The 27606-nt window shown below is 35.9% G+C and overlaps 1 protein-coding gene across 5 annotated transcripts in view; it reads left to right on the forward strand.

Moving 5' to 3' along the window:
• pard3bb (par-3 family cell polarity regulator beta b) overlaps positions 1-27606 on the forward strand; it is a 343528-nt gene that overhangs the window by 95826 nt on the left and 220096 nt on the right. For all 5 annotated transcript variants that reach the window (XM_077216357.1, XM_077216355.1, XM_077216356.1 and 2 more), the window contains exons 5-6: positions 8610-8689; positions 25940-26013. In XM_077216357.1, the coding sequence (XP_077072472.1) occupies positions 8610-8689; positions 25940-26013 (154 nt within the window). The remainder of the gene's footprint in view (positions 1-8609; positions 8690-25939; positions 26014-27606) is intronic.

Below are 27606 nucleotides of genomic sequence, written 5' to 3' on the forward strand. Positions count from 1 at the left end.
GTGCTTAATTTTTTTCACGACACTTTGACTACAATTAATTTGCATTTAGGGGACAAAATAGGATACAGCTTCGTTTAAGTGTTTTTAAAGGCAAACAATCCACAGCTGCAATATTTTCAGTCGAATCAATCCATGAATTCTTTATAGTTGTATCTGCACATTGAGTTGGGATAGGAGAGAGTATTTTTACATTTAAAAATAAATAAACAATTAAATGTCACACTTCACCTTTAATGTTGACCTAATCTTCTTTATAAATGTGTTTATGGGTGATACTCCGACTTTGAATATGATTTTATTTATAGTGGTTACTGTAAATAGTTGTTCTCATTCTGTTTTATTGTCAGTCTTGTTGTGACTCGTTTGTTCAGGGTGTCAGTGCTCTGTATTGAAGAGTTTTGATTAGACTGGGCTTATAGCAGAGATCCACACACTGTGTGACAGAGACAAGCCCCACAGGAAGGCCCTTTTGACCGCCAGTGGAGATCCTTACAATTCTGTCTCTCTGTATCTTTTTCTCTTTCTCTTTCTCTATCATCTGTCTGATGATGAGAAAAACTCAGGATGACGGTTTCATAAATCCACAGTCATGGTTCAGTTCTTTTTCACTGTCTCTTTAGGTGATTGCCATCTGAATTTAATTCCTGGTTGAGGAAGAACTTTATTCTTTTTGCAAGAGAATGAAAAGAAAGGAAATAATCTTATAATACAGGAAGTCATATAGGAACAGTTGGAATATGGAGTAGGGCTGCACACCAGGGGCCTGCTGGTACATGTTGTAATTACACCATCTTATTCTTTAAACAGCATATTCATGCTTTGATGGTCTATCTGAATTTAGTTTTTTAGTCTGAAAAATTGTGTATACAGTCATGTGGAAAATAAAGTACACCCTTTTGAATTCAATCATTTTATATTTTGTCCTTAGCAGGTCTAAAAATCAGAAAGATACAACCTCAGATGATCAACAATACATGACATATTACACTGTGTCATTATTTATTTAACAAAAGTAAAGCCCAAATAGAGAAACCATGGGTGGAAAACTAAGTACACCCTATGATTCAGTTGCTTGTAGAGCCGCTTTTAACAGTAATAACTCGAAGGAATCATTTTCTATATGACTTTATCAGTCTCTCACATCATTGTGGGAGGAATTTTGGGTTAAGGTCCCACAGCATTTCAATCGGGTTGTGGTCTGGACTTTGACTGGGCCAGTGCAACACCTTGAATATTTTCTTTTTCAGGCATTCTGGTGTAGATTTACTGGTGTGCTTTAGGGTCATTGTCTTGTTACATGGCCCAATTTCGCCAGATGGCCTACAGCGGAGTTCATAATCGACTCAATGACTGCAAGGTGCCCAGTTCCTGTGGCTCCAAAACAATCCCAAATCAACACCCCTCCACCATTCTTGATGGTTAGCATGAGGTGTTTGTGCTGATTTGCTGTTTTTGGTATTCTCCAAATGTGGCGCTGTGCATTATGGCCAAACATCTCCACTTTGGTCTCATCTGTCCAAAGGACATTGTTCCAGAAGTCTTGAGGTTTGTTCAGATGGAACTTTGCAAACCTAAGTCGTGCTGCCATGCTCTTTTTAGAGAGAAGAGGCTTTCTCTCATACTTGTTCAGTCTTTTTTTAATTGTACTGTCATGCACTTTAACATGTTAACTGAGGCCTGTAGAGTCTGATATGTTTCCCTTAGTTTTTTGTTGTTGTTGCGATTTCTCTTAGCAGTGCAAAGTCTGACCTTGAGGTGAATCTGCTGGGACATCCACTCCTGGGAAGATTGGCAACTGTCTTGAATGTTTTCCACTTGTGAATAATCTACCCAACTGTAGAAAAAAAAAAGTTCAAATTGTTTGAAAATGGACCTATACCCCTTCCTAGATTGATGACAGCAACAATTGCTTCTCTAAGATCATTGCTGGTGTCTTTCCTCCTTGGCATTGTGTTAACATACACCTGAATGCTCTAGACAGGCAAACTGCCCAAACTTCTGTTTTTATAGAGGTGATCACATCTGCTTATGATCAATAATCAACTTACTCAATGTGATTCTGGCACGCTGTCTGTGAAACAGCTTCAACCGCAGAACCGCATTTAGTGCTCTTTTGCATCTTAATGCGCTTGAACGGACAAAATCACATTTTTGGCGAGTATCCTCGTAAGCCCAGCCTTACATGAGTCAAAAACTCTGAAATGAGTGTAATGATTTGGGATAAATTGGATGTGTCAGATCTGCATCATGTGTCTCAGGCCCTCTGCATTTTTTTGGCTATCAATATTTCTAATTTGGTTCGTCTGTACTAGAGCATTGGATAGATCATGGATCAGAGCACAATGTCCTCTCTTTCAGTTGACATGGTGCTTTGTTAAACTTGTTTATCTGTATTCATGCCCATGAATATATTAGGATATATTAGGTTATATATTAGGATCATTCTACTGGATTATGAAGTCATGCTCCTCTGTTGGGCTGGTTTTTACACGTAATTGACTGAATGGAGAGGAGCAGCACACTGTCTCTCTAAACAGCTGGAGGTCTGGAAGAGAACAGTGTTTCCTTATAGTTGCGTAGAAGCAAGGCCGAGCGGCAGCCCTGGGGGCTTTTATCCCGGTAGATCCTGAGCTTTAGTAGTCAGTGGAGAGTGAGTTGAGGGCTTGTGAGAATGTTCAGGTTTGAATGAAGACCCAAAGATGAGTTAGGCTGAGCTCACTTCTGACACCCCGCTGTAACAAAGAAAGTATTTTTTTTCCTTATTAGTCATGCGTGCTAAACCAAGCAACACAATTAAATACATAATTACATTTTTCTACAGACACAAGTAAATCAAAACAGGTCATAATATACTGTTTAAAAGTTTGGGGTCAGTAAGATTATTGATTATGCATTCATTTGATTTAAAAGTGACAGTAAAAACAATTACAATGTTACAAAATATTTTTTTCGAATAATTTATTTTCTTACATACATTTATTCTTATATAAATACATATACAGTATATATGTATATGTGTGTGTGTATATCTATGTATACACACGCACGCACGCACGCACGCACGCACGCACGCACGCACGCACGCACACACACACACACACACACACACACACACACACACACACACACACACACACACACACGCGCGCGCGCATACATACATACATCTATCTTAAAGAATCCTGACAATAAGGTATTATGGTTTCCACAAAATATTAAGCAGCACATTTGTTTTAAATATTGATAATAATAAGAAATCTTTCTTGAGCAACAAATCATCATATTAAAATTATTTTTGGATCATGTGACACTAGCTGAAGACTAGAGTAATGATGCTGAAAATTCATCTTAGTATATTTCAAAATCGAATATAATGTTTGAATAGAAAACTATTATAATTCCCCGCTGTTTTTTTAATCAAATAAAGTCAGCTTGGTGAGCATAAGAAACTTCTTAAAAAAAAAGTCTTTCCGACCCCAAACTTTTGACTTGTGCTGTATGTAAATTATATATAACAAAAACATTAATATATTTTTCAGAGTACACATTTATACATGAAAGTGTACAGCTTCCTTTATATTTTAGGAACGAGGTAACCATCTTTTCTTATTTTTGATTTTATTCAGTTACAGAATCAGCGGAGAATCATCTGAGGTCATGTGTAGCGAGAGCTGTTGCCCACCTGCACGGTTAAAGGCGTTTTAAACTATTGATGGAAGGCAACAGGTCTGAAAATGCATGCGTTGTGCTTGAGGGAGGCAGCAGACTGGAATTTACAAAGCGTCGTGTCAGAGCCTCTGACACCCAGACAGCTGCTGTTTGCTGTGCAGAAAAAGAACAAAATATTCCCTTAAACCTTCTTGAAACGCTGTCAGTTTTTTTTTCTTTTTTTTCACTCTCGCAGAGTTCTTGACGTGCCCCTGCTCCACTGACGTGTGAATAAGTGAGATGTAAACTGTGTTTAACTCAGGGTTCAGAGTCAGCTTCTGCTTCGATCATACAATAAATGCTCATGTCTAGTCATGAAACCGTATTCTGGGCTGAAGAGGAGACAATTATGAAAAACATGTTCATAATGTGGTGTATTGCGGGGAGATGCAGAATATTCAGTTGAGAAAATATCATTCCAACTAAATCGTACACTCAAATTGTATAATATAAGCAGAAAAACATATTTATTTTTAAATATCGAAACTTTATTTCGATTAATCTACTTTAGACATTCTAACTGTAGTATAAATAACTTTATAACTGCAAGTAAAATAACTCTCATTAATTTGCAATTACATGTCAGCTGCCAGTCTTTATAGTATTATTAGTCTGATAGGATTAGTAGAATAATTTGACATGTAGTTGCAAAGTTACTTTTGGTCAGTAGAATGTCTGTTGGGGATCATCAAAGTAAAGTGTTAGCTGATATTGAACAGACGGTCTACTATTACTAGTCGTTAACATGTAGTTGTAAAGTTACTTACAGTTAGTAGAATGTCTAAAGTGGACTATCAGTATGAAGTGTTACTATATATTCAATACTGTTCAAAAGTTTGGGGTTGTATGATTTTTCTGTTTTTGAAAAGTCTCTTATGCTCACCAATACTGCATTTATTTGATCAAAAGGCAGTAAAACAGTAATAATGTGAAATATTATTACAATACAATATAAATACAATGTTTTCTGTTTTATTATATTTTAAAATGCAATTTTTTCCTGTGATCGAAGCTGAATTTTCAGCATCATTATTCCAGTCTTCAGTGTCACATGATCCTTCAGAAATTATTCCAATATGTTGATTTAATGCTCAATAATTATTTCTTCTTATTATCAATGTTGAAAACAGTTGTGCTGCAAAAAATATTTTTAAGGAAACTGTCTTTTTTAAATTCTTTGATGAATTAGAAAGTTGAAAAGAACAGCATTCATTTGAAATCTTTTTTTAACAATTAAAGTACTGTCACTTTTGATCAATTTAATGTATCCTTGCTGATTAAAAGTATCAGTTTCTTGCAAAAAAAAGAGAAAAACCCACAAACAAACTCTTCTGTATATAAGTCAAGTCAAGTCAAGTCAAATATATTTATATAGCGCTTTTCACAATACAGATTGTATCAAAGCTGCTTCACAGTATCAATCAAAACAACTTAATGTTTGTTTATTACTGGAAAAAAGACATCCAAGTTTGGTAGAGCTGATCAATGGTATGATTGGTTAATTAATTTGAATATCCCCAACTGAGCAAGCCAAAGGCAACAGTGGCAAGGAACCGAAAAACTCCATCCAGTGACCTAATGGTGTCCTAACACCCCATCAGGTGACCCAATGGAGAAAAAAAACCTTGGGAGAACCCAGGCTCAGTCGGGGGCCAGTTCTCCTCTGGCGTTTATGAACTAGAGGCCGAATTTACAGTAACTGTAAGATAAAAAATTTATATGAATGCCTGGCTAAATAGATGCGTCTTCAGTCTAGTTTTAAACTGGGAGAGCGAGTCTGAGCAACGAACAATATCAGGAAGGCTATTCCAGAGCTTCGGAGCTAAATGTGAAAATGCTCTGCCTCCTTTGGTGGATCTGGATATCCTAGGAATGACCAGAAGCCTCGAATCTAGTGATCTTAAAGAGCGCGATGGATTGTAAGGCGATAGAAGATCCGTTAAATAGACTGGAGCTAAACCATTTAGAGCTTTATAAGTCAAAAGCAATACCTTGTAATTAATACGGAACTTTATAGGTAACCAATGAAGTGATGATAAAATCGGTGTTATATGATCATATTTTCTTAATCTAGTAAGAACTCTAGCGGCTGCATTTTGGACTAATTGTAGCTTGTTTATTGAAGATGCAGGACAACCAGCTAATAAAGCATTACAGTAATCTAGTCTCGAGGTCATGAATGCATGAACTAACTTTTCTGCATCAGAGACTGATAGCATATTACGTAACTTAGCAATGTTTCTAAGGTGGAAAAAGGCTGTTTTTGTAACATATGAAATATGCTTTTCAAAAGACAGGTTGCAGTCTAATGTAACACCCAGGTCTTTTACTGTAGCGGATAGAGTAACAGGGCATCCTACTATGTTAAAGTCGTGCTGTGAAAGGTTTTGTGGACGGTTTTTAGAACCGATAAGTATTACCTCTGTCTTGTCTGGATTTAATAAAAGAAAATTATGCGTCATCCAATCTTTTATATCTTTAACACAATCTGTCAATTTGGATAATTTAGCGTATTCATCTGGCCGTGAGGAAATATATATTTGAGTGTCATCAGCATAACAATGGAAACTAATTCCATGTTTCCTTAGAATATTACCAAGTGGCAGCATATATATTGAGAATAATAAAGGGCCTAACACAGATCCCTGCGGCACTCCATAGTTTGCCGAAGTTATAATCGATTTTTCTCCATTTAAGTAGACGAAATGGTAGCGGTCAGATAAGTATGACCTGAACCAGCTTAATGCTTGTCCTTGAACACCAGTGTAATTTTGCAGTCGATCTAAGAGTATTGTGTGATCTATAGTATCGAACGCAGCACTAAGATCAAGTAAAACTAGTACTGAGATACAGCCTTGGTCCGAAGCTAAAAGTAAATCATTTGTGATTCTAACAAGCGCAGTTTCAGTGCTATGATGTGGCCTGAATCCAGACTGAAACTTTTCATAGATGTCGTTTTCTTGCAAGAAAGAGCCGAGTTGAGCGGACACAACTTTTTCTAATATTTTTGACATAAATGGAAGATTCGAAATGGGTCTGTAATTTGCTAGGTTATTTGGATCTAATTGTGGTTTCTTAATAAGAGGTTTTATAACTGCCAGCTTGAACGTTCTTGGAACATGACCTAAAGATAAAGATGAGTTAATAATATTGAGAAGAGGCTCTTCCACTACAGGTAACACTTCTTTCAGTAGTTCAGTTGGTATAGGATCTAATAAACATGTTGTTGTTTTAGATGAAGTGATAAGTTTATTTAACTCTTTTTGTTCTATGGTTGTAAAGCATTGTAATTGTTCTTGCGGGGTAATAATTGCGGCCGAATTATAAGGCGCGAGCAAAGATCGAACGTTTACGATTTTGATTCTGATGCTTTCAATTTTCTCGGTGAAGAAGTTCATGAAATCATTACTACTAAACTGTAACGAGGTATTTTGTTCAGACGACGTCTGTTTATTTGTTAGTCTAGCCACGGTATTAAATAAAAACCTAGGATTATTTCGGTTGTTTTCTATTAATTTGCTGAGGTGCTCAGCCCTGGCCGTTTTAAGTGCCTTTTTATAAAGTGACATACTGTCTTTCCACGCGATTCTAAAGACCTCTAAATTAGTTTTTTTCCATTTACGCTCTAAATTACGGGTTTCTCTCTTTAAAACATACGTAGTATTATTGTACCATGGTGCTATACTTTTTTCTCTGACCTTTTTTAATCTAATGGGTGCAACAATATCCAATGTTCTAGAGAGAATGTTGCTCATAGTGCTAGTTAGTTCGTCTAATTCATCTGTTTGTTTGGGTTCAGGCAGCAGCTGGGACAGATCAGATAAGCTATTTGAGAAATGATCTATGGTGGATGGACGAATTGTTCTACCTGGTCGATAACGTGGCGCAGCATGACATATTACAGCAGTGCGTAATATGCAAGTTACCAAGTAGTGGTCAGTGACATCATCACTTTGTGGAATGATATCTATATCGGTTGGATCGGTTCCATATGATATAATTAAATCGAGTGTATGATTAAGACGATGAGTTGGTCCGGTGACGTTTTGCTTGACCCCGAAGGAGTTTAATAAATCTGTAAACGCAGCCCCTAACGCATCATTTAAATTATCTACGTGTATGTTAAAATCTCCAACAATTAATGCTTTATCGACGTTGACCAAAAGATCTGATAGAAAGTCAGCAAACTCTTTTAGGAAATTGGCGTAAGGCCCTGGAGGTCTATATACGGTAGCCAATGCTAGAGATAATAGGGATTTTTTTCTTACATCTAAGAGCGTAACATTTAGCACAAGCACTTCAAACGAATTAAACCTATGACGAGTTTTCTGAGTAACATTAAGGATATCTCTGTAGATTGTTGCAACACCGCCGCCACGACCGATCAGACGGGGCTCATGCTTATAACAGTATCCTGGCGGAGTAGACTCATTTAGACCGAAATAATCATTTGGTTTAAGCCAGGTTTCAGTAAGGCACAGAACATCGAAATTATTATCTGTGACCATTTCATTTACAATAACCGCCTTAGGTGTGAGCGATCTAATGTTTAGAAGACCTAGCTTTAGAAATTGTTTTTGTTCACTAATAGCGAGATTTTTTGTTTTAATAACAATTAGATTTTTTCTAGATCCTGCAGTAGATTTATTATTTGATCTTAGTAAACGAGGAATAGACACAGTTTCTATGCAATGTTCTACACTAGTATTAATATCAATTAAATTGGTGCAGTAGAGACTGTGATTTGGATTTTTGGTTACTAGTCAAAAGTATATAACAATAAATTATAATATACAGTATAATTCCCTACCTATAATGTTACTAAAACATTCAAATATATAGTTGTATATATACAAAACTATTTGTTTTTATTAATCATTTATTTTATGTTTGTTTTTCAGGTACTCCTCTACTAGTACGGAGCAGCAGTGATTCTGCCCTTGGACCTCCTCAGATGGAAGATGTGAATGGCAGAGCCATGGTAAAACCACAATGATACACTCAAAACACATCGAGAGTTCTGATCTCGTCACCACATAACAATATAAAAGCTAACAACTATTACCAAGATTACCATTTTGTCCATAATGCAATCTGCTATAAATACTTACAACCTGATGGGCCGTGCTGGAAACATCAACAGCTAAGCAGGACATACAGGTGGTGTTCAACTTATATGGCTGTTAAAATGCCTCATTGCATCCTATTGATCTTATAAGATCTGTTTTCTTGCTGGGTTTTGCTATCCTGCCATCGTGACTACATTATTCAAGCTTGTTTACACACAATAACCAGTTGGAACCAAACTGGTCAGCTGTTTTTTAGTGTGGCATTGAGATTTTTACAAATATAAACATTGGTATACAAAATGTTTAGTTACAATGTAATGTGTTAAAGCTACAAAAGTGTTTTCTCTAAGCCACAAGTGGTGTTTGGTGGTGGTGTTGCCAGACACACATCACCTTTAAAATAATTTTCAGCTGAAAACATACTTAAACCAAAAGCTTCTCAGTGCATTCTAACTTGTTCTTAATGAGGAAGGGTTTTGTTGTTGTTTCTGGTTATTTTTCCAGAAGGTCTTTGTCTCAAGATTTCCATTAAGGCTTCCAGACTAAAACCAGCCGCGAGACATCGATTCACTATTTTGTGTTCTTTTATAAGCATCCCGCCTCTTTTGTTGCATTTTCATTCATTTGCTCATTTTTTTTCTCCTCCCTCAATAAAATGCTCATCTAGAATAGCCCCAATGTTCTGATGAAATGGCATTTGAGCAGAGCTGTATTGCTACAGTGTGTTGAATGCATTTATGGAGCTTTGTGGAGTTAGTGAAGTATAGCCATTTGTTTCTCTCTTACGTGCGCTCTCTCCCCCCTGGTCTGCTTAATGGACTGTCTCGCTCTCCCCCCGCCTGCTTAATGGACTGGCTCAGAATAGATGGAGTTTTTTATGATTACCACTCTGCTCATTCAGAGCCTTTTATTGGAGCATCGTGGATGGCTTTAATGTACTTCACCTCTCTTTCTTTCACTCATTTCTGTCCTCATTCTCGCTCTGAATTTCATTTTTTGTGTCTTTGTATTTTGTTTCTTTTTGCTTTATTCTTTTTTCTGTACCTGACCGCATGTTTACAACCAGTTGTATCTGGGTTTTTAGTATGTGTGTATGTATATATATATATATATATATATATATATATATATATATATATATATATATATATATAGCAAAGCCAAACAACAGTATCAAATTTATATTTTTATATATATATATATATATATATATATATATATATATATATATATATATCAAATATATAAATTTGTTACTGTTGTTTGGCTTTGCTTTATAAATTATCTTCGTCTGCCCCTTCAGTCAGATTTAAGGCCTACCAAGAGTGACGGGACAAAATGACACAAATCACAGACTATGTTTAGAAAATGTTTGTTTAAAATCCTGGCTAGTGTTATTTTAGTATTATTTACTGTATGTACTATTATAGAGGTAACACTTTACAATAAGGTTTCCTTAGTTAACATTAGTTAACTACTTTAGTTAACATGAACTAAGAATGAACAATACTTCTACAACATGTATCAATCTTAGTTAATGTTAATTTCATTATTTAATACATTTTTCAAGTCAGACTTTGTATGTGTTTACATTAGTTAATGCACTGTGAACTTACATGAACTAATATTGAACGACTATTTTTATTAACTAACAGTAGTTAAGATTAAGAGATATACTGTAACAAATGTACTGCTTATTGATATTTCATGTTCGTTAATAACCTACATTAACTAATGTTAACAAATGATATCTTATTGTAAATTGTTACCATATATAGTTCTTATACATTTTTAGTTAGTTTTTTTATTTTTAGTAATATTTTAGTAATTTTTTATTATAATTGTATAAAAAATATTACTTAATATTACTTAATTACTACATTTAATTATTTTTTTGATTCAACTTAAACGTATTTTAGTTCAGTTTTTCCAAATTTGGGCAATATCGAAATATCAGGGAATTGTTTATTTATTTATTTACTTATTGTTGTTTAATATTAAGAATATATGATATTATTTTTTTCAAATCTGTTTATAATATGATAATAACCTATTTTGATTCTAGTTTTACTCTGCCCTAAAATATATATCTATTTTTAGATAGATTTCACTCTGCACGAATAGGCCATTACATGTAGTAGTAGCTGAGTGACGGAATGAAGTGGCCGACTGCATGCTGGTAATTAATTAGTGTTTTCTCTGTTACTCTGAGTGGGTCGAGGTCCTGTGTATGATTTATTGAGGGTTCTGTTCTCCATGGCTGTTATAAGCCGAGATCAGAACAGAGCCATTCCTGCAGTATCAAGTGGCACTGAGCGGCTTTCAGATAATTTATGTGTCTGATGAGAAACGTTCCTTTTGTCTGCACACCCTCAGACGGGCAGGAAACCTGCGGCACAACACCCGACTTCAACACAACCTGACAGATAAAGCCTCAGAACCAAGATGGATGAGGTTATCCTTTTCCTCCGGGGTCGGAAGACCCCGAGCGTCTTTCACCCCCAGCTCTCCCTACAGGGTTAAGGGAACTCCCGCTCTTCCCCGTTGACAGGAATGTGAAGCGAACGGCGGAACCTCAAGAGTATAATGTGTTTGCGCTCGCACACCTCTGTCAGTGTTCCGGAACGCTCCACAAACATTGCCTAAACAGAGACTCTTCCTTCCTGCAATTTGATTCCAGTGCTTCGGCCTCGGTCTCTGTCCACAAGACCATTGTCGTCTTCCCTTTGTTGTTTTGGCCTTCTTCCTTAGATATTCATTACACATTAAAGCATTTTTCTTGGGTGCCCTCACACCTGCGGCCGTCCCCGTTTCCTTTTCCCTTATGCTGCTCCGTGCTTCCTTCATCGCCTGTATATCATTTAGCAGCCGGCTGGCTGACTCCTGTGTTTTCATTGTATTTAAGAAGCTTTATTTCCTGCAGGGCTTACTGCACCTGTGGCACATCAGAGATTGAGGTTCTCTGCTCGCTTTCTGTCAAACACACAAACTCATAGATGTATCGCCTTCACTGATACACACACACATATATATAATAGGTTTTGCAGTGGAATATGGAAAAAAGAATATTTGGGCCAGATGGTAGGCTGCTGCTTAGACAGTTTCGCCTTGTTTGCACTTGTTCTGATGTGGGAGATTAACATAAAGGTTACTAACATAAAGGTCCACATTGCAACAGCCACAATCTGCCCACTTAGGGCGTTTTCACACCTGAAAGTCCGCACCAAGGTCCGAACCAAAGTTCACGTTTTGATACATTTTATACTTTCAGAAAGATTTGTCATCAGACCATGATACTTTAATTAAAAACCTCGTCTCCTCCTCTCCCCATGTGCTACCACGCGGCTCATTTTTCCTGCCACCTTCTGTTTTTTCGGCTATGCGGGAACCACCGGAACTTCCTGTAAAGGTCTGAAAGTCCGAACCATACAGAAATGCTTTCACACTAGAAACGAACCAAACCTTTGTTCAGTTTGATCCGGAACGAGACTACCTCTTTACGTCAGACCAAATTTCATATGTTTGGTCCGGACCGTGGACCAAGGTAGGTTTCACACCTGTAATTTTGATTCGGACCGAACTGAAAAGTCCGAAAGTCCGGACCAAACAAGGTAGGTGTGAAAGGGCCCTTAGACAGGAAGAGATCATCTGACATGTAAAGTGACCAACCACAGGTATTTTAATTTTTTTATTATTTTTTATTATACCAGCCTGGAATGAACAAAGGGAAAAACAAACGGGGTCAGTAAGATTTTTTTTAAAGAAATTCATACTTTTATTCAGAAATGATGCATTAAATCGATCAAATATGATAGACATTTATGTTTTATGATACATATGATTAATGAAGGATCATGTGATACTGAAGGCTTGGGTAATGGCTGCTGAAATAGCTTTGTAATCACAGGAATAAATTACAGTTTGTAATATATTCAAATTGAATACACTTATTATCAATTGTAAAAATATATCACAATATTACTGTTTTTTTTTACTATATTTTTGATCAAATATATGCAGCCTTTTTTTCAAAAAAACATTTTTTTGAAACGTACCGCACCCACATTTTTGAATGGTAGTGTGGCAGTTGTAGGTATACAGTATATATATATATATATATATATATATATATATATATTTTTATTTTTTTTTATTTTTTTTTTTGAAGAAGAAGAACATTTTTCTAAAGAAGAATTTTCACCTAGAAATCCGGTACACACATGAAACAAACATTGGCAAAGTCCGAATACTTACAAATGCTGCCTTTGGAGCACGCATTCCAAGGTAGGATGGCATCAAGGTACGTTCGAATCCAATAACTTCACTTCCTGTCTCTTGAGATACCTTCATCTGATTGATTTTTGAAGGCAGTGCAGATGTATACTTCACTGCCTTTGATATCCCACAATCCTATGTGTTCCATTAGGTGACTATTGGGCTAAAAAAAGAAAGATGGTGTCTGACAGTTGCGGTCGGTGGTCAGTTTGTGTGTAAATTTACTTTTTTGACCAACGTTTTCCACTTCTGATGTCATTTCTAGTGAGAAATTACTACTGTAGTAATTAAATATTCACTTAGTCTTCACCAAAGCTCTGTCTTATTTTGCTGTAGATCATTAAACCTTTACGCTGCCTCAGAAGTCTGTCCGAAATCAGTTTCGAGACGTATCTTCCTGCACAAACACTGCCTGCAAAGTCATTGCCTGATAGGATAGCGAGGCAACAAGTCAGCTGACTACGCTTTTGGACTCAGCCTATCGACAAGCCACAAGAGAAACACAAGGGCTATATCTACACAAGAGTTAATGAGACTAACAAGACACCCAAGGGAACAATCAGGGACTAATCAATATTAAAAACTACAAAGGCCAACAAACATGGCACAGAAACAATACATAACACACAAAACATTAAGTACATGTAGTTTATTATTATTGCTCAGTACTTAAATGCATAATTACACTGTAAGACGGACACCTTAAAACAAATTTAACCACAAATGTTTATGTAGATCATTCATAAAATTTGCTTAGCAAGGCGTCTCTGCACTTCTGAGAGCTCATATCTAATCTTGTTGTTTCAAACTGTGGTTTGGTCCCAGTGGGCAGGCTAGTAGAGCACTTTTCCACCAGTTTAATAACTTGGAACTGTAATCTTGTAAGAAAAAAAGTTTCAGTCTGGTCTAACTGTTTTTTTGGCATTTCGAAAGGGTCATCTGAGTCTATTTTGAAGAGTATTCATTGCAGACTACTCCTGTGCACCTTCCTGTAATGTAGCAAATGGACCACAAACCATCTAGCGTCATTTCTCACATTATTATCTAAATCCACTGTGATAATCATAGTTTTCAATTTAAAATCAGAACTCCAGAGGATGGAGACAGCAGATAAGGTTTGTAACCTTGGAAACTGTCACTTGCGAATATATTTCTACAGATATTAGTCATGAGAGACAGAGATTCCGCTGGGATATATTTGTCTTGTGTGTCCTAGTCTATTTTTATACCCGCAGAACGTTAAAATTCCCTTAAGAACCAATTAGATATGTGGATTTGTTTTTATCTTTGCTGGTTGTTATGTTGGTGGTCCGAGTGTGAACCCAGGGACCTCACCCTGCAGTCCCACTGGCCAAGCTCAGTGTTTCCGAGAGGGTCAGCCGGCACCGCACACCTCTCATCTGGGATTAGAGTTTTTACTTGTTGGGGTTCATATACCTTTGTGGCACAGAAGAAGTCCAATGTCCACTGGATAAGCACACTTTATTTGTTACTTTAGTTTACACAAAGGTTCACATTGCAGTTTCTTCTAGCTAAGATCTGATCCAAGACAAAATTTAGGGAAAATCTGCCCACTTAGACAGGAAGAGATCATCTGATATTTTAAAGGGATAGGTCACCCACAAATAAAATTTCTGTTAATTTACTCATCCTCAAGTTGTTCTAAACCTATATGAGTTTCTTTCTTCTGTTGAACACAAAATATATTTTGAAGAATGTTGGTAACCAAATAGTTTCTGGTCGCCATTGACTTCCATAGTGTTTATTTTTCCATATGGAAATCGATGGGGACCAGCAACTGTTTGGTTACCAACATTCTTCAAAATATCTTACTTTGAGTTCAAATTAATCTCATACAGGTTTAGAACATCTTAAGGGTGGGTGAATGATAATAGAATTTTCTTTTTTGGGTGAACTATCCCTTTAAGTGACCAACCACAGCTTTTTTGTTTATATAATACTGTTTTAGCTTTGTTTTTGAGAAATTAGTATTTTTATTCAGCAAGGAAGTGTTAAATGTATCAAATGTGATTGTAAATTAAAGTTTTTTTATATATATACATGGCAATGGGAGAAGTAAAGTTCATAAAACTACTTGAAAGATATTACCTGCTAGCACAAAATTCACCTACAGTTTTTTTTAATTGCAAAGCACCAAGCCATCTCACTTTACCAGATAATGACCACTTTTTCACTTCTGTATCCAGTGGGATTTGTAGCACTGGTTAAGCTCTTACAGCACACTCTTGAACAGGGGTCGGGAACCTTTTTTTTTTTTACTAAAGAGCCAATTTTTCATTTTTGGTTAATGCATTTTTCCAAAAGAGCCACAGCAAGATAATAATAACAATAATAATAATACAAAAATATATTATATACATTTTTATATAATATTCCAATAATAGTAAATTTATTAGGTACATAGACAATTAAAAACAAATAAAAAAACAAGAAATAAGTTGTAATATGGAATTAATTGTGCAGGGCTTTCATTTTAAGTTATCACCTGGGTTACATAAATCATCTTTGTGTGTGTGTGTTTGTTTGTGTTTGTGTTTGTGTGTGTGTGTGTGTGTGTGTGTGTGTGTGTGTGTGTGTGTGTGTGTGTGTGTGTGTGTGAGAAAGAGAGAGATAGAGAGAGAGAGGAACAATGCGCAGTGTTTGTGTTGTATGTGTAAATTTTCGCTGCAGTTTTAAAAATAGTTATCACCATTTCCACAAATCTGAGTTCATGATCTCTAGGATCTCCCCTGTCATGACACACGCGAACAGCACTGAACATGCAACAACTTGAAATATATTATTATTAAAAAAATTCCATTTCATTAACTTCGGCAGGTTACATAAAGTTATTGTAATTGGCTGCTTTTTCTGCAGAAAGCTGAAAGTTGAATTGTTTGTCTATTGTTGGTAAAGGGTGCGAGACCTGGCGGGCCACACGATTTTTGTCAAAGAGCCAGGTGTGACTCCCGAGCCCTAGGTTCCTGACCGCTGCTCTAGAATATCAGTAATACTGAGTGACCGGCAAAGTCAAACCCCACACATCTCATCTCGACTTCCTTTCACTGTGTAAAACCTTGAATGAAGAAATATGGTAGTATTAGTTTCACGTTAATCTCAGCCATGAAATTCAGTGTGTTGATCTCTCTGGAGTGGTAGTTCTAGACCGCAGGTGACAATCTGACCTCAGCTCACAGAGAAAGACACAATGTGTAATGCTTAACATTCAAATAAATCAGTGTAGGGGTGGAAGATATGACCAATTATTATGAAAAATTTGATATTACGACTTATTATTATTATATTATTATTTTATATATATATATATATATATATATATATATATATATATATATATATATATATATTTTTTATATGGAGCTTGATGGATATAAAGAAAAATACAATTATTTATTATAAATGAATGAGTAAAATCTGGAATAAATTCTGAGGCACATTTGAAGTAAAAAAGCAGTATACATAAAATGGCTTTATAAAATGTGTCAAGTTGCAAACTTCTACGGTAATTAACTTCACAAATTAGTGTCAGGGTATAAACCTGTCATACTGCTCAGTTCCTACATCAGTGTGTTTGTGGTTGAGGGTGTTTTCCCCCCTAAACTAGTTCTGTGCATTCGATTTCACTGGTTAAGGTTACAGTGACGGGTAGGTTTAGGTATCAGTGTTTGGTGTAGGCATGACCAATGCAAACTTTAGATAAGTGTGTTTTGTTGTGTTTGTGAGATGCCTTGTGACGTCAACGCCTGACTTACACCTGATTAGCTTGGCCTCTCGCTGTCTTATACTCCTGTATGTACTGTGAACTCTCACACACTCTCTGCTCTCTCACATGCTTCGTTAAAATGACACTCAAAAGGGATACATGATCTCAAATTAAAACGGCTCTGCTTTTAATCCAACAGCCTCTCATTCGCAAACCCCCAATTAACATCAATTTCTCTGTCTCGCTTTCTCTCTCTCTCCCTCTCCCTCTTTCTCTTTCAGCCTATTGGGTGTAATTAAACTGGCACTTTTCATTGATGAAGGCTTTATGTACAGCTGGAGGAGATACGTGTTTGTGTGTGACAGAAAGAGTGAGAACCTGAACAAAGAAACCTAAGAAACGTGGCAGGAGACCATTACTGGGATTTTCACTTCTCGTTTATGTCATTACCAAGTTAACAAACTATGCCCACGTGTTAGACTCGCAGTAGCTTTTACAGTTTTACAGCAAACTAACATTTTTCTTGGTCTTTAGAAAGCATAGAGCTCGATGTTCTATGTAACGTTCACATGTTGGCACTGTAGTTCAACGTTCATTGCACTCACTAGCAGTCAAAACTATGTATAGGTGATAATGTGGACTTAATGTACAGTATACCTATTGTTAAATCAGATATTGTCTGCCCTAATCTCTGTAATCTCAATAAGAAGCTTTTATCATTGGTATTGTCATGTTCGTTAGTTTTTCTATTCAATGCTGTGCATTAATTTAACTCAGCAATAATATACTGAGGCATTATTCACCGATATCTCTCAATGGCAGAAACTAAATGAAACCATATATTGCATGGCTATTGTATTTGGTCCCATTAGGCAAAACCTATGAATAAATGTGAAGAAAGGCCGTACTTACACTGAAGGTTTTGATGCCCAATTCCGATTTTTGGACTATGTCCGATATTTTTAAGTACCCGCTTATATCATCTTTTAAAAGTGACCCATATCTGATATCTGCATTTACACTACACTTGGCGAAACAAACAAAATATAACATTATGAAATCAAGATATCAATTTCAACAGTACATTAAGTTTAATTTATTGACATGGAATTCATAGAAACAGTTTTTTAATGCAATAGTTTAATCCTTATATCAAAAGCATTATATAGTACAAATTCTTCAAGACAGTGATTATTTACACAGATCCACTATAAAAGTTAGTGTGTACTAACGGTCTGGTAGAACTTTTGTTAAGCATGTCAGAGGTTCTGGGTTCGAATCTGCCCTCATATAGGTTTTTTTCCTCATATTTTATATATATATATAAATTACATATATAAATCAATTATATGTAAATCACCTTTATTTTTTTCTAATCTAATGAGTATGGGTGATTTCATAACGAAAGAACAAAGAAATGAATTACAAGCATATAGGAAAACAAACTAAAATAGATTAAATAGACCTGAAAAACTTAAATACATTTATTCTTATTAAAGTTACAAAATGTATTCAATAAAGAGCACTGAGAGATTTGATCTTTTGTTGTTGTTGTTTGTTTGATCAACATTAATGACAGCAGGTATATTTGGATGTATGGTTAAGACCGACTGCATAGGTCCAGAATACTTGTGTGTTTTCTTTCTCAACTGTTTACATTCACTTAAGACATAAATGACTGTGTTTACTTGCAAAGACGGACATTTTAACACATAAGTATGTGTATATGTGTATAACTGTTCTCTACCTAATAACATTTTTTTATGTTTTTTGTTAACTAATAACCCTGTTCAGGAACTGAAATGTTATTTTAAAGGCATTTCAAATTATTTTCTGAATGGCACACACTACTAAAAGGACTCTCACATTTTGAGGCGTTTCCGACTCTTTGACCTACCATTCTTCAACATGGTCCCTCACACATCTCCACCTCTCTCGTTCGTCTTCTCTGCTAGACCTGTCTTTTCAGAGTGTTTCTCCTCTTGGCTGTTGGAACATTCGGTGTGTCCATAATAAGAGAGTGTGTCTGAGAAATGACAGGGTTAGAGCTCACTAATGCACTGAGCATTGCACCCTTCTATACTGCAAACCACTAGAGAGGGAGGAAGATGGGCAGAGAAAGAGAGAGTCCACACTACTCTATACCTGATTGAGGTAATAGTCCTGTGTAATTGTTCAGATTGTCACTTGCCCTTTTTCGGCAGAAGTAAGTGGTTGGAAAAGAGAGAGCAATGGCCCTTGGGTATGCCCTCAGCTCCCACTGAAGAACACAGGCAGATATTTCAAACTTTTCAGAAATTACTCTACCCTCTCCAAAGACAAAAGAAGTGCTAAAAGGATCTTAAAAGCCAAATTGGTGGGTGTCAGTGATCCAGAATTTGCCACAGACTTTATTTTAGTTTTCACAGGCCATTATTTTAAGTGATTTTGAGATGCAATTAGTTTGGACGCAACAATTCTTTTGGATAATTATTGCCATTTTATTCCAGTATTTAGGCGGTCGTCTTTAACTAATGGAAGTTTAATCACCACTAAATATCCAGTACATTACCCAGCCTTAAACCCACGTTTTGTTTTTTTCAACTAACCAGTAGTAAATAAAAAAGATATAGAGACTTCCAACTGATTTTAATTTTTTGGAAAATACTTGTTTTGTCAAGACTGTAAGTGATAATGTTCAGTCACAGCCTGTCATATAGCTAAATACTGTAAACCGCGACAAAAAGTGATCAGGAGAGGGATTTATTTTGCAACCGTATTCGACTGACTTTACATTAGCCTGCTTATTTAATTGCTATTGTTAACCTGCTTAATAAATATGTGGACATGACATATTGATTTGAGTTATCAAATCAGTTGTATATTATCTGGATTGTTTACCCCAAAATGAAATATTACTATATACTGTAATTAATTAATTACTACTGAAATATCGTTGCAGTGTTTCTTGTTGCTAGGCAGATTTTGTAATGCACTATTTTACCATTTACTCACCTTCATGTTGTTCCACACCTGGATGACTTCTGTGGAACATACAAAAGATACAATATTACAGTAATATTAATATATATTAGTCACTGTCACTACAATCAATAACTGAAGTGCAAGATGGCAGCAGTTATGCTTATGTATATTGTATAAGACTTGAAATGAGCACCCGTTTCATTTACCCAGATAAGCAAGCTTATATAGTGTTGCCATGGATGATTTTGATAATTAGGAAAAATCTGGTCACTGAATCCAATGATTGATCGATCATAAGCAAGTATTCCAAAGAGCTGTGTTAGTCAGCTGTTCATTATTAAAAAATAAACCCCAACAGGTTGATCAAGTCTTGTTTTAACCTGAAGAGGTTTATTTGTGATAGTGCCTTTATTGGCCTGTACCAAAATGGTACCTTTTTTTTATTGTTTGTTTCACGTCGTCTTTAAGCTTTTTTCTGGTCTGTGGTCTGTCACATGCGTGTTTATTAGTCTGTCTTGCCATCATTAGAACAGTTGCCCTCTGGGAGGATCTCAGTGCCTGCTAATTGCTCTGGGAGTATTTTTTGTAGCTTGAACCCTCTGGGTTTAATAGTCACCAAGAAGTGATACTTTAAATGTATCACTTGTTAGAGCTGTGATGCCTCTCTTCCTGTGGGGGAAGTTTGAGTGTGTGTTTGATGGTAAATAACACCACACTTCCTGTGAGGAATTGGTTGAATATTGTTGACAGAGGTTCTTTCCGCCTTTGCTCATGGTCCACCTGTTGTGTCGATGGGAATAGACAAAAAAACATACAAAGCTTGTAAACTTGGATCCTTGACTATTCTTTGTCTCACTGAATAAGGTTTAAATAATTTCTCTTTAAAGGAATAGTTCACCTGAAATTAAAATGTTTTCACTCACCATTACTTAATTTTGCCATTGTTATATTCTCTGTATTTGTTTTCTTCTGTGAAACTTGCATACAATGAAAGTGTACTTGCAATTTCCAAAATGGACAGAAAAACACTATAAAAGTGGTTCATATAATCAAAATATGTTGAAGCCAAATTATAGCTTTGTGTTAGGAACAGACTGAGATGTTTATGGGGCAATAACGTAGCACTATGATTGTTAGATACCATGCTACCTCAATAGAACTTAAAGGGATAGTTCACCCAAAAATTAAAATCTGTCATTTATTACTCACCCTCTTGTCTTTCCAAACCCATAAAATTTTCGTATATCTTCGGAACAGAATTTAAGCTCTTTTTAATGACATCTGGGAGCTTTCAGTCCCTTCAATGACAGCTACACAACTACCACTTTGACGCTTCAAAAAGTTCATAAAGAGATCGTAAAAATAATCAATATGAATCGAGCGGTTTAGCTTAAATTTTCTGAAGAGATACGATCTCTTTATATGATGAACAGATTTAATTTGGGCTTTTATTCACATATAGTGATGTCCATTCCCCCAAAACGTTGATGCTTCGAAACGTTTATACAATACCATATTAAGGAATCCAAATGAATTGAGCTTGTCAAGCGCATCAAGCAAGCATGTTTGGGCTTGTTTACCATATTTGATGTGCTCTATGTGTCTGCGTGTATCCATGTTTATCTATGGCAAAAGTCTAAATAAAATCTGTTCCTATAAAGTTATTGCATCTCTTCAGAACACTTGAATTAAACCACTTGATTCATATGGCTTACTTTTATCATGTATGCACTTTTTGAAGTTTTTGGTGAAACTTTGAACCTTTTTGAAAGTTTTGGTGTAATTGATGTTTAATGAAGGGACAGACATCTCTCAGGTTTCATTAAAAATATAATTTCTGTTTTGAAGATGAACAAATTAAAGTCTTTGGAACAACAGTGAATTTTGGTGAATGATCTCTTTAATGTTTACTATTTTCATGTACTTTGGTATTTGGATGGTACCCCAAAGTATTTCAAAGAACATCAGGGTAGAATGTCCAAAAACATGGCATGTATTTGTCAGTGTATTTCATATTACTTTGTTGGCCATATTTTTTTGCTTATGTGCATGTTTGGTTTGATTTTCAGCACATCTGCACTGTTTTTCCCAAATCCCAACAATGCTATTCATGTTGTTGTACGTCACGTCCACATATTAAATGCTGAAGCCCAACAGAGCTGCATTGAGTGTAATGTAAAAGTACATTTGAAACACTGCTTCTCATAGGCTGATAGCCATCATCATCTTGAACTAGTAATTGGAACAGATGTCTTCATTTAGAAGACAGGAATGTGATGTATGCCTCGGTTAAAACGATGAAACACCTATATATATAGACAGGCAAACTCTCATAACCCTCTCAGCATGTGGTACGTATCCCATCATACCCTCCAGTGTGTTTCCTTCCCCTTTTGGCTCTATCAAGGCTGCCGCGGTCTCTTTGTTCGGCACCGTTCCATTACTGCCAGCTCCATCCGTGTTATTCATTAGACAAGGGTCAGCGTAAGGAGATCAGGCAGTACGAGCAAATAAAACCGGTGACATGCTCATCAGATCATCAGTCAGCCGCTAGATTAATGCTTTTGTTCTTTAATTAGCAACAGCACCAAACCGTGACTCAAACGGCACAAACTAATCATTAAAAATGAGAGGAGAATGAATCACAGACTCACTCTTGTTTTCATTTTCTTTCTTTTTTGTGGTGGGTGTTTATGTACCTTCTGCATGCCCATTAAAAATATGTTTTGTGTGTGTATTAACAAGGGAACAAGCCATCAGTTGTCACTGTTCGGTTAATTGTTTGCAGTGCCTCGTTTATGAAAGTAGGCGTTTTGACATAACTGCACATGCTGGTTATGTCAGATTTCAGGATGATGAAGAGTTAACGCTTGTAGTCTCTTCACTGCCAGGGTTGGCACTTGAAGACACATTTAACATGCAGTAGTTTATGTAGTGCCTTAAGCTCCATTTTCAAACCCAGTGTTTCTTACAAAGGCCGTATGATAAAGTAGAAAAGACGTTCAAGCCTACATCCTGACTCTTTTTACTGGAAATACCAAGCTCTCTTCGGTTTTACAGCTGGTACCTGATCATCTTGATGCTTTAGCTATCTTAAATCTTAAATTTTATACGTTTGCCTAAAGTATACTTGCAATGTTATAAATTCATTTTAGAAAACCACTGTTCTCCCTTTTTATTGAGTCTTAGGATTAAATGTTCTGTTTTTTTTCTATTGTTCCTATGATATATTTAGATGTTAATTATCTCTGTTATGATTTGGCTAACCAGTTTGCATAGGAAACCCTGATAAATGAGGTTGTTTTGTGAATATAAGAGTCCTAATGATAGTTTGGATAGAATGAAACGAAAGTGTGAACGGAAGTTGGAATGGTATGAGGGTAAATAAACGTTGGTAGAACTATTTAAAATTCCATTCACATCAAGGATGGTGCTACTGTATAGTGATAATGATCTTAATTCAGTTTATTAATTTCAACGTTAATAGTTCGCAGAATATTTTAATGTAGCTTGGTATTTAAATGTACTTGAGTAATCTATGCAGACGTGCAGATCTGTGAGGTACAGTTGGCTAATATTTCAGTCTCTAATTCTTCAAAGTAGGGCTGGGTATTACCATCTACTTCACAATATGATGCATATTTAAAAAAAAACATGCCGTGATTTGATATATTGCGTTTTACTGTATCTCCATATCATAAATGGATCCTGACTTATATAGCAGCAAATGCTCAAGAGAGTTTGAGAAATGTTTCTGTAGATTTAAACTTCTTAACTTGAAATTATCTTCGGAAATATAATGTTATATGAACGCGCCCATCAAAAATAGTGATACATATGCGCAAAGTAATGATACAATATCATCACAAAATAATACTTTTATTTCAAAATACTCTCACACCTACATACAGAGAATTCCAGCTATTGAAAGAAAATGAGGCGTTATTGGGCAGCCCGCATGGTATATTAAACGTCCTGCTCCTTTCTTCACAAAGCTTCTGACCTCGTTCCTTAAATCACACTTTTAGCTTTCTAAAGGACCATTTTGAGAGGCAGGGGTTTGATTGACAGGTGCTAATGGGGTCAGAGGTTACAGGCAAGTACATTAGGGCTTTCTGCTCATGCTGACCCCTGCCACACTTTCTGTCAGAGCTGAAGGGCAGCATGATGCATTTCTGGTGCTCGATACATCTGAGTGACCAGCCCTCCCTACGGACGTCACCCCCACCGTCCCGGCCCAAAACTACATACTATATATTAGTTCTGTGGTCAGTAGACAACTCTCGGTTGATTAAAGCAACATTTTCACACCGTTTGTTACGGTTGTTCTCATTAATGCCAGTCGTGTGCACAAAATCAGATAAGCTTGGCACAACATCTGCTAAATGATGTCTTCGGTATGAACATAGCCATCCAAGTGAAGCCTGAAATGCCACATACAATTAATTATTGCATTTCATTGGACACACACACACATGTTGATATTACTTGTGCAAGTCATTATCCTGGTACAAACCACATTTACACATATACGTGGTGTATATTTGTAATTACTGTCAAACAAAGTGCGACACACACTCATGCGTTAGTAAAAGCAGCTACATGACTAATGATCATTCTCAAATCCTGACATGAGATAAATTTGGTGTTTTTCTTGAGAGAAATTCATCAGTTCTGGCACATTCGCTCTAATGGTCTTTTAATGCTCAAATCAGCAGTCATTTCTGTCAGATGAAATTCCTCCCTTGAGCCTTTGCAACCGGTAGGCAAGTAAAATAACGTCCTATTATGTGGCTCTTTTTCACAGTGAGATATAAAGGAGACTCGTTTTGCTCGTCATTAGCTTACATTTGCATTTATTGCCTGTTTATTTTACCATTAAATGTATTTTCCTACTTTATGTTCTTTGTAAGTGTTTTTTTAGGGGTTTTCATAAAGTATGTGTTCTTGCATCCCATCTGTGCTTTTTAAATGTTGTTCTGTGAATGTGCATCAAACAGACATATTTGGTTGTCTAGTCACATCTCCCACCATATGCGTTGAATTTTTAAGATGTGCAAAGCTGAAATAGTTTAAGCTTAGTCTTTTTAATGGTTTATTATTTTTTTTTTTTTAATTTACGTTGGGTAACACTTTATTTTACAGTATCCTTGTTACACGTTACATGTACTTAACATTGTAATAACAGTAAACTATTCATTATTACATGCAGCTAAATTTAAACAAAACCCTTATCCATAACCTAACTCTATAGTAAGTATAGTTAATTAATATTACTGAGTACTTAAATGTATAATTACATTCAGGGCCTAAAACTTAACTTCTAACAGGAACTAACAGGAAAATTTACTGGCTATAAAAAAATTTTTTACCAGCCATGAAACATCTAGATTAATTTACAAAAGTTAAATTTATTGAGTGATTTTTCTTTGTCTTTTTTTGATTTATTAAATTTTACAATCAATTCTAGAAATAGGCTGCTGTCACTTTAAGAGCTATTTACATTAACTTAAGACATACATTTTTTTGTTACGGGAATTTTGTTTGAAATGTCCGTTCAAGCGCAAGATGACCTGAAAAGAAAGCTCGACACGGATTTCTGGACACGTGAAACAAATTGAGTTCCCTTTTGTGTCATCTTGTGTTTTCGTGACGATGCAGCACTGGCCCTTCATCTGTCCCGAGCGTCGTTCGTGTTTTTTCACTTTGACACAATTCCTTATACTCACCATCTGATTTTTACTCTTATATGGCGCTTGACGAGTGTTAGTTTTAGGCCCTGATTACACTGTGACACGAACACCTTAAAATAAAGTGTAACATTGTGAGTCATCCTATTAATGTTAATAATTTTGTGTGACGACCCTGAGTCTCCTGGTTCTATTGGTGCAGGGACAGCTTATTTGGGACAGGCACTCTCTGGGAAAGCTATTTTCATACACATGTAGCGTCAAGATTTTGTTATAGTTGTTTGTTATTTCTTTGTTTTCCCTTATCCCTAGACTTCTGTTTAATAATATTATTTTTGGTTGTGGTATATATTTAATCCAATAAAACTTTCCCTCTTTTATGTTACGGCTTGAAACGATCTGGTCGTAACAGTTTGCATATTTGTTTGGCTTATGCAGTTTATTGTAATTTAACTTTCTTTTTCTTGCAGTTTCTCATGGTTTTCTGTACATTTGACCTGTTTTTGTAGGGGATGCACGTACAGACTGACATGGACTTTACAGCCAAGGAAACCAGCAACAAATCTGGCCCTTTTGGTGTAAAGTAAGAAGTCTCTCTCTTGTGTGTGTGTGTGTGTGTGTGTGTGTGTGTGTGTGTGTGTGTGTGTGTGTGTGTGTGTGTGTGTGTGTGTGTGTGTGTGTGTGTGTCTGTCATTCACACTATCGTTCAAAAGTTTGGGGTCAGGAATTATTTAATTTCTTTTTAAGAATGTTATACTTTTATTTTTAGGATGCATTGAATTGATCAAAAGTGAAAGTAAACACATTTATAATACTACAAAATTGATTTCCATTTCAACTCAATGCTTTTTACACTTTCTATTCATCAAAGTATCCTGAAAAAAAAGTTTCCACAAAAATATGAAGCATCTGTTTAAAACTTGATAATTATAAGAATTGTTTCTTAAGCAGCAAATCAGTATATTGGAATGATTTCTGAAGGATCATGTGACACTGAAGTCCGGAATGATGATGCTGAAAATTCAGCATCAAAGTAAATGCAGCCTTTTTGCGCATAAGAGACAAAAACTTTGTATCGACCCCAACATTTTCAATGGTATAGTGTATGTATTTTTGGATCCAAAAATGTGAGACCACTTATTCAAAATGATTAATACATGTTTTACATTCTTTTTTAGTTTAAAAACATAACTGCCTCTGCAAGTGTGAATGTTATTTGCATAACAATTTAAGTAGGAAGCTGAATTGAAAAATGAATGTATATTTGATGTATACAGTGGTTAAAGTGGTATTTGGCAGGTGGGGGAACCAAACTTTGTGTAGCTGCAACAGGGAAAAATGACTCACCTTAGGACAACATATTGAGTATTGTGGTACAGCAATACTTTTTGGGACAAGAGTGTCACTGTGGCACCAAGTATTACAATACTTATTTACTTGATATTTTAATGGTTTTATTTTGGTCCATCTACATCTACACTGATATGATGACGATACTATGTTAAAATTGAAAATGTGGATATCTCGGACCTACATATGTGCAATTTAAGACTTTTGAAGGCCAACAAAATGGATAATAAATAGCTTTAAAACCATTTCAGTGTGCATTAGATTATTTCTCAATACCTGCTCTCTCCTCATCTCCATCTTTCTTTTTCTCTCAGTCTCCTTATCCTGCCCTATTTCTTCTCATACTAAAGCTGAACTTTGACTGATTGTCTTTTCATTTGATCTGTGTCAGTGAAGAAAGTAAACATAGGCTCAACTGATATTTATATGTTTTATGAATCATTTTCTGAGAAAGTAAATTTACTCAAGGCAACCAGGAAAGCTGTAGCCAGAACCTTCTACAAGCTTTTGAATTTGAATTTGAAGTTTTTAAATGTTAAAAGTAATTTTAAATAATAAAAATTATAGGCTACGTTTTCCGCAGTTGGTGGGATTGGCATAAAGTCAGGGGTTGATATTATGTTTTGATTTGACGTAGAAAGACTCCTTCAGAAGGAGCACCAGGCTTGCTGCAATTTGACTGTGCACGCGACATTGTTTTAAACAATAGCCTACCATCGCGCTATCATTGATATTAATGAATGTATATATTTATTGATTTATCTGCGTTCCGGACCTTTCCGGCCCACTTTAACCCCTTGATGTATATATAATGCACCTGATGATC

This window comes from Siphateles boraxobius, unplaced genomic scaffold (genome assembly GCF_051911475.1).
Source record: "Siphateles boraxobius isolate OS27281-9 unplaced genomic scaffold, OSU_SipBor_1 7, whole genome shotgun sequence".
In the NCBI taxonomy this organism is placed as follows: Eukaryota; Metazoa; Chordata; class Actinopteri; order Cypriniformes; family Leuciscidae; genus Siphateles; species Siphateles boraxobius.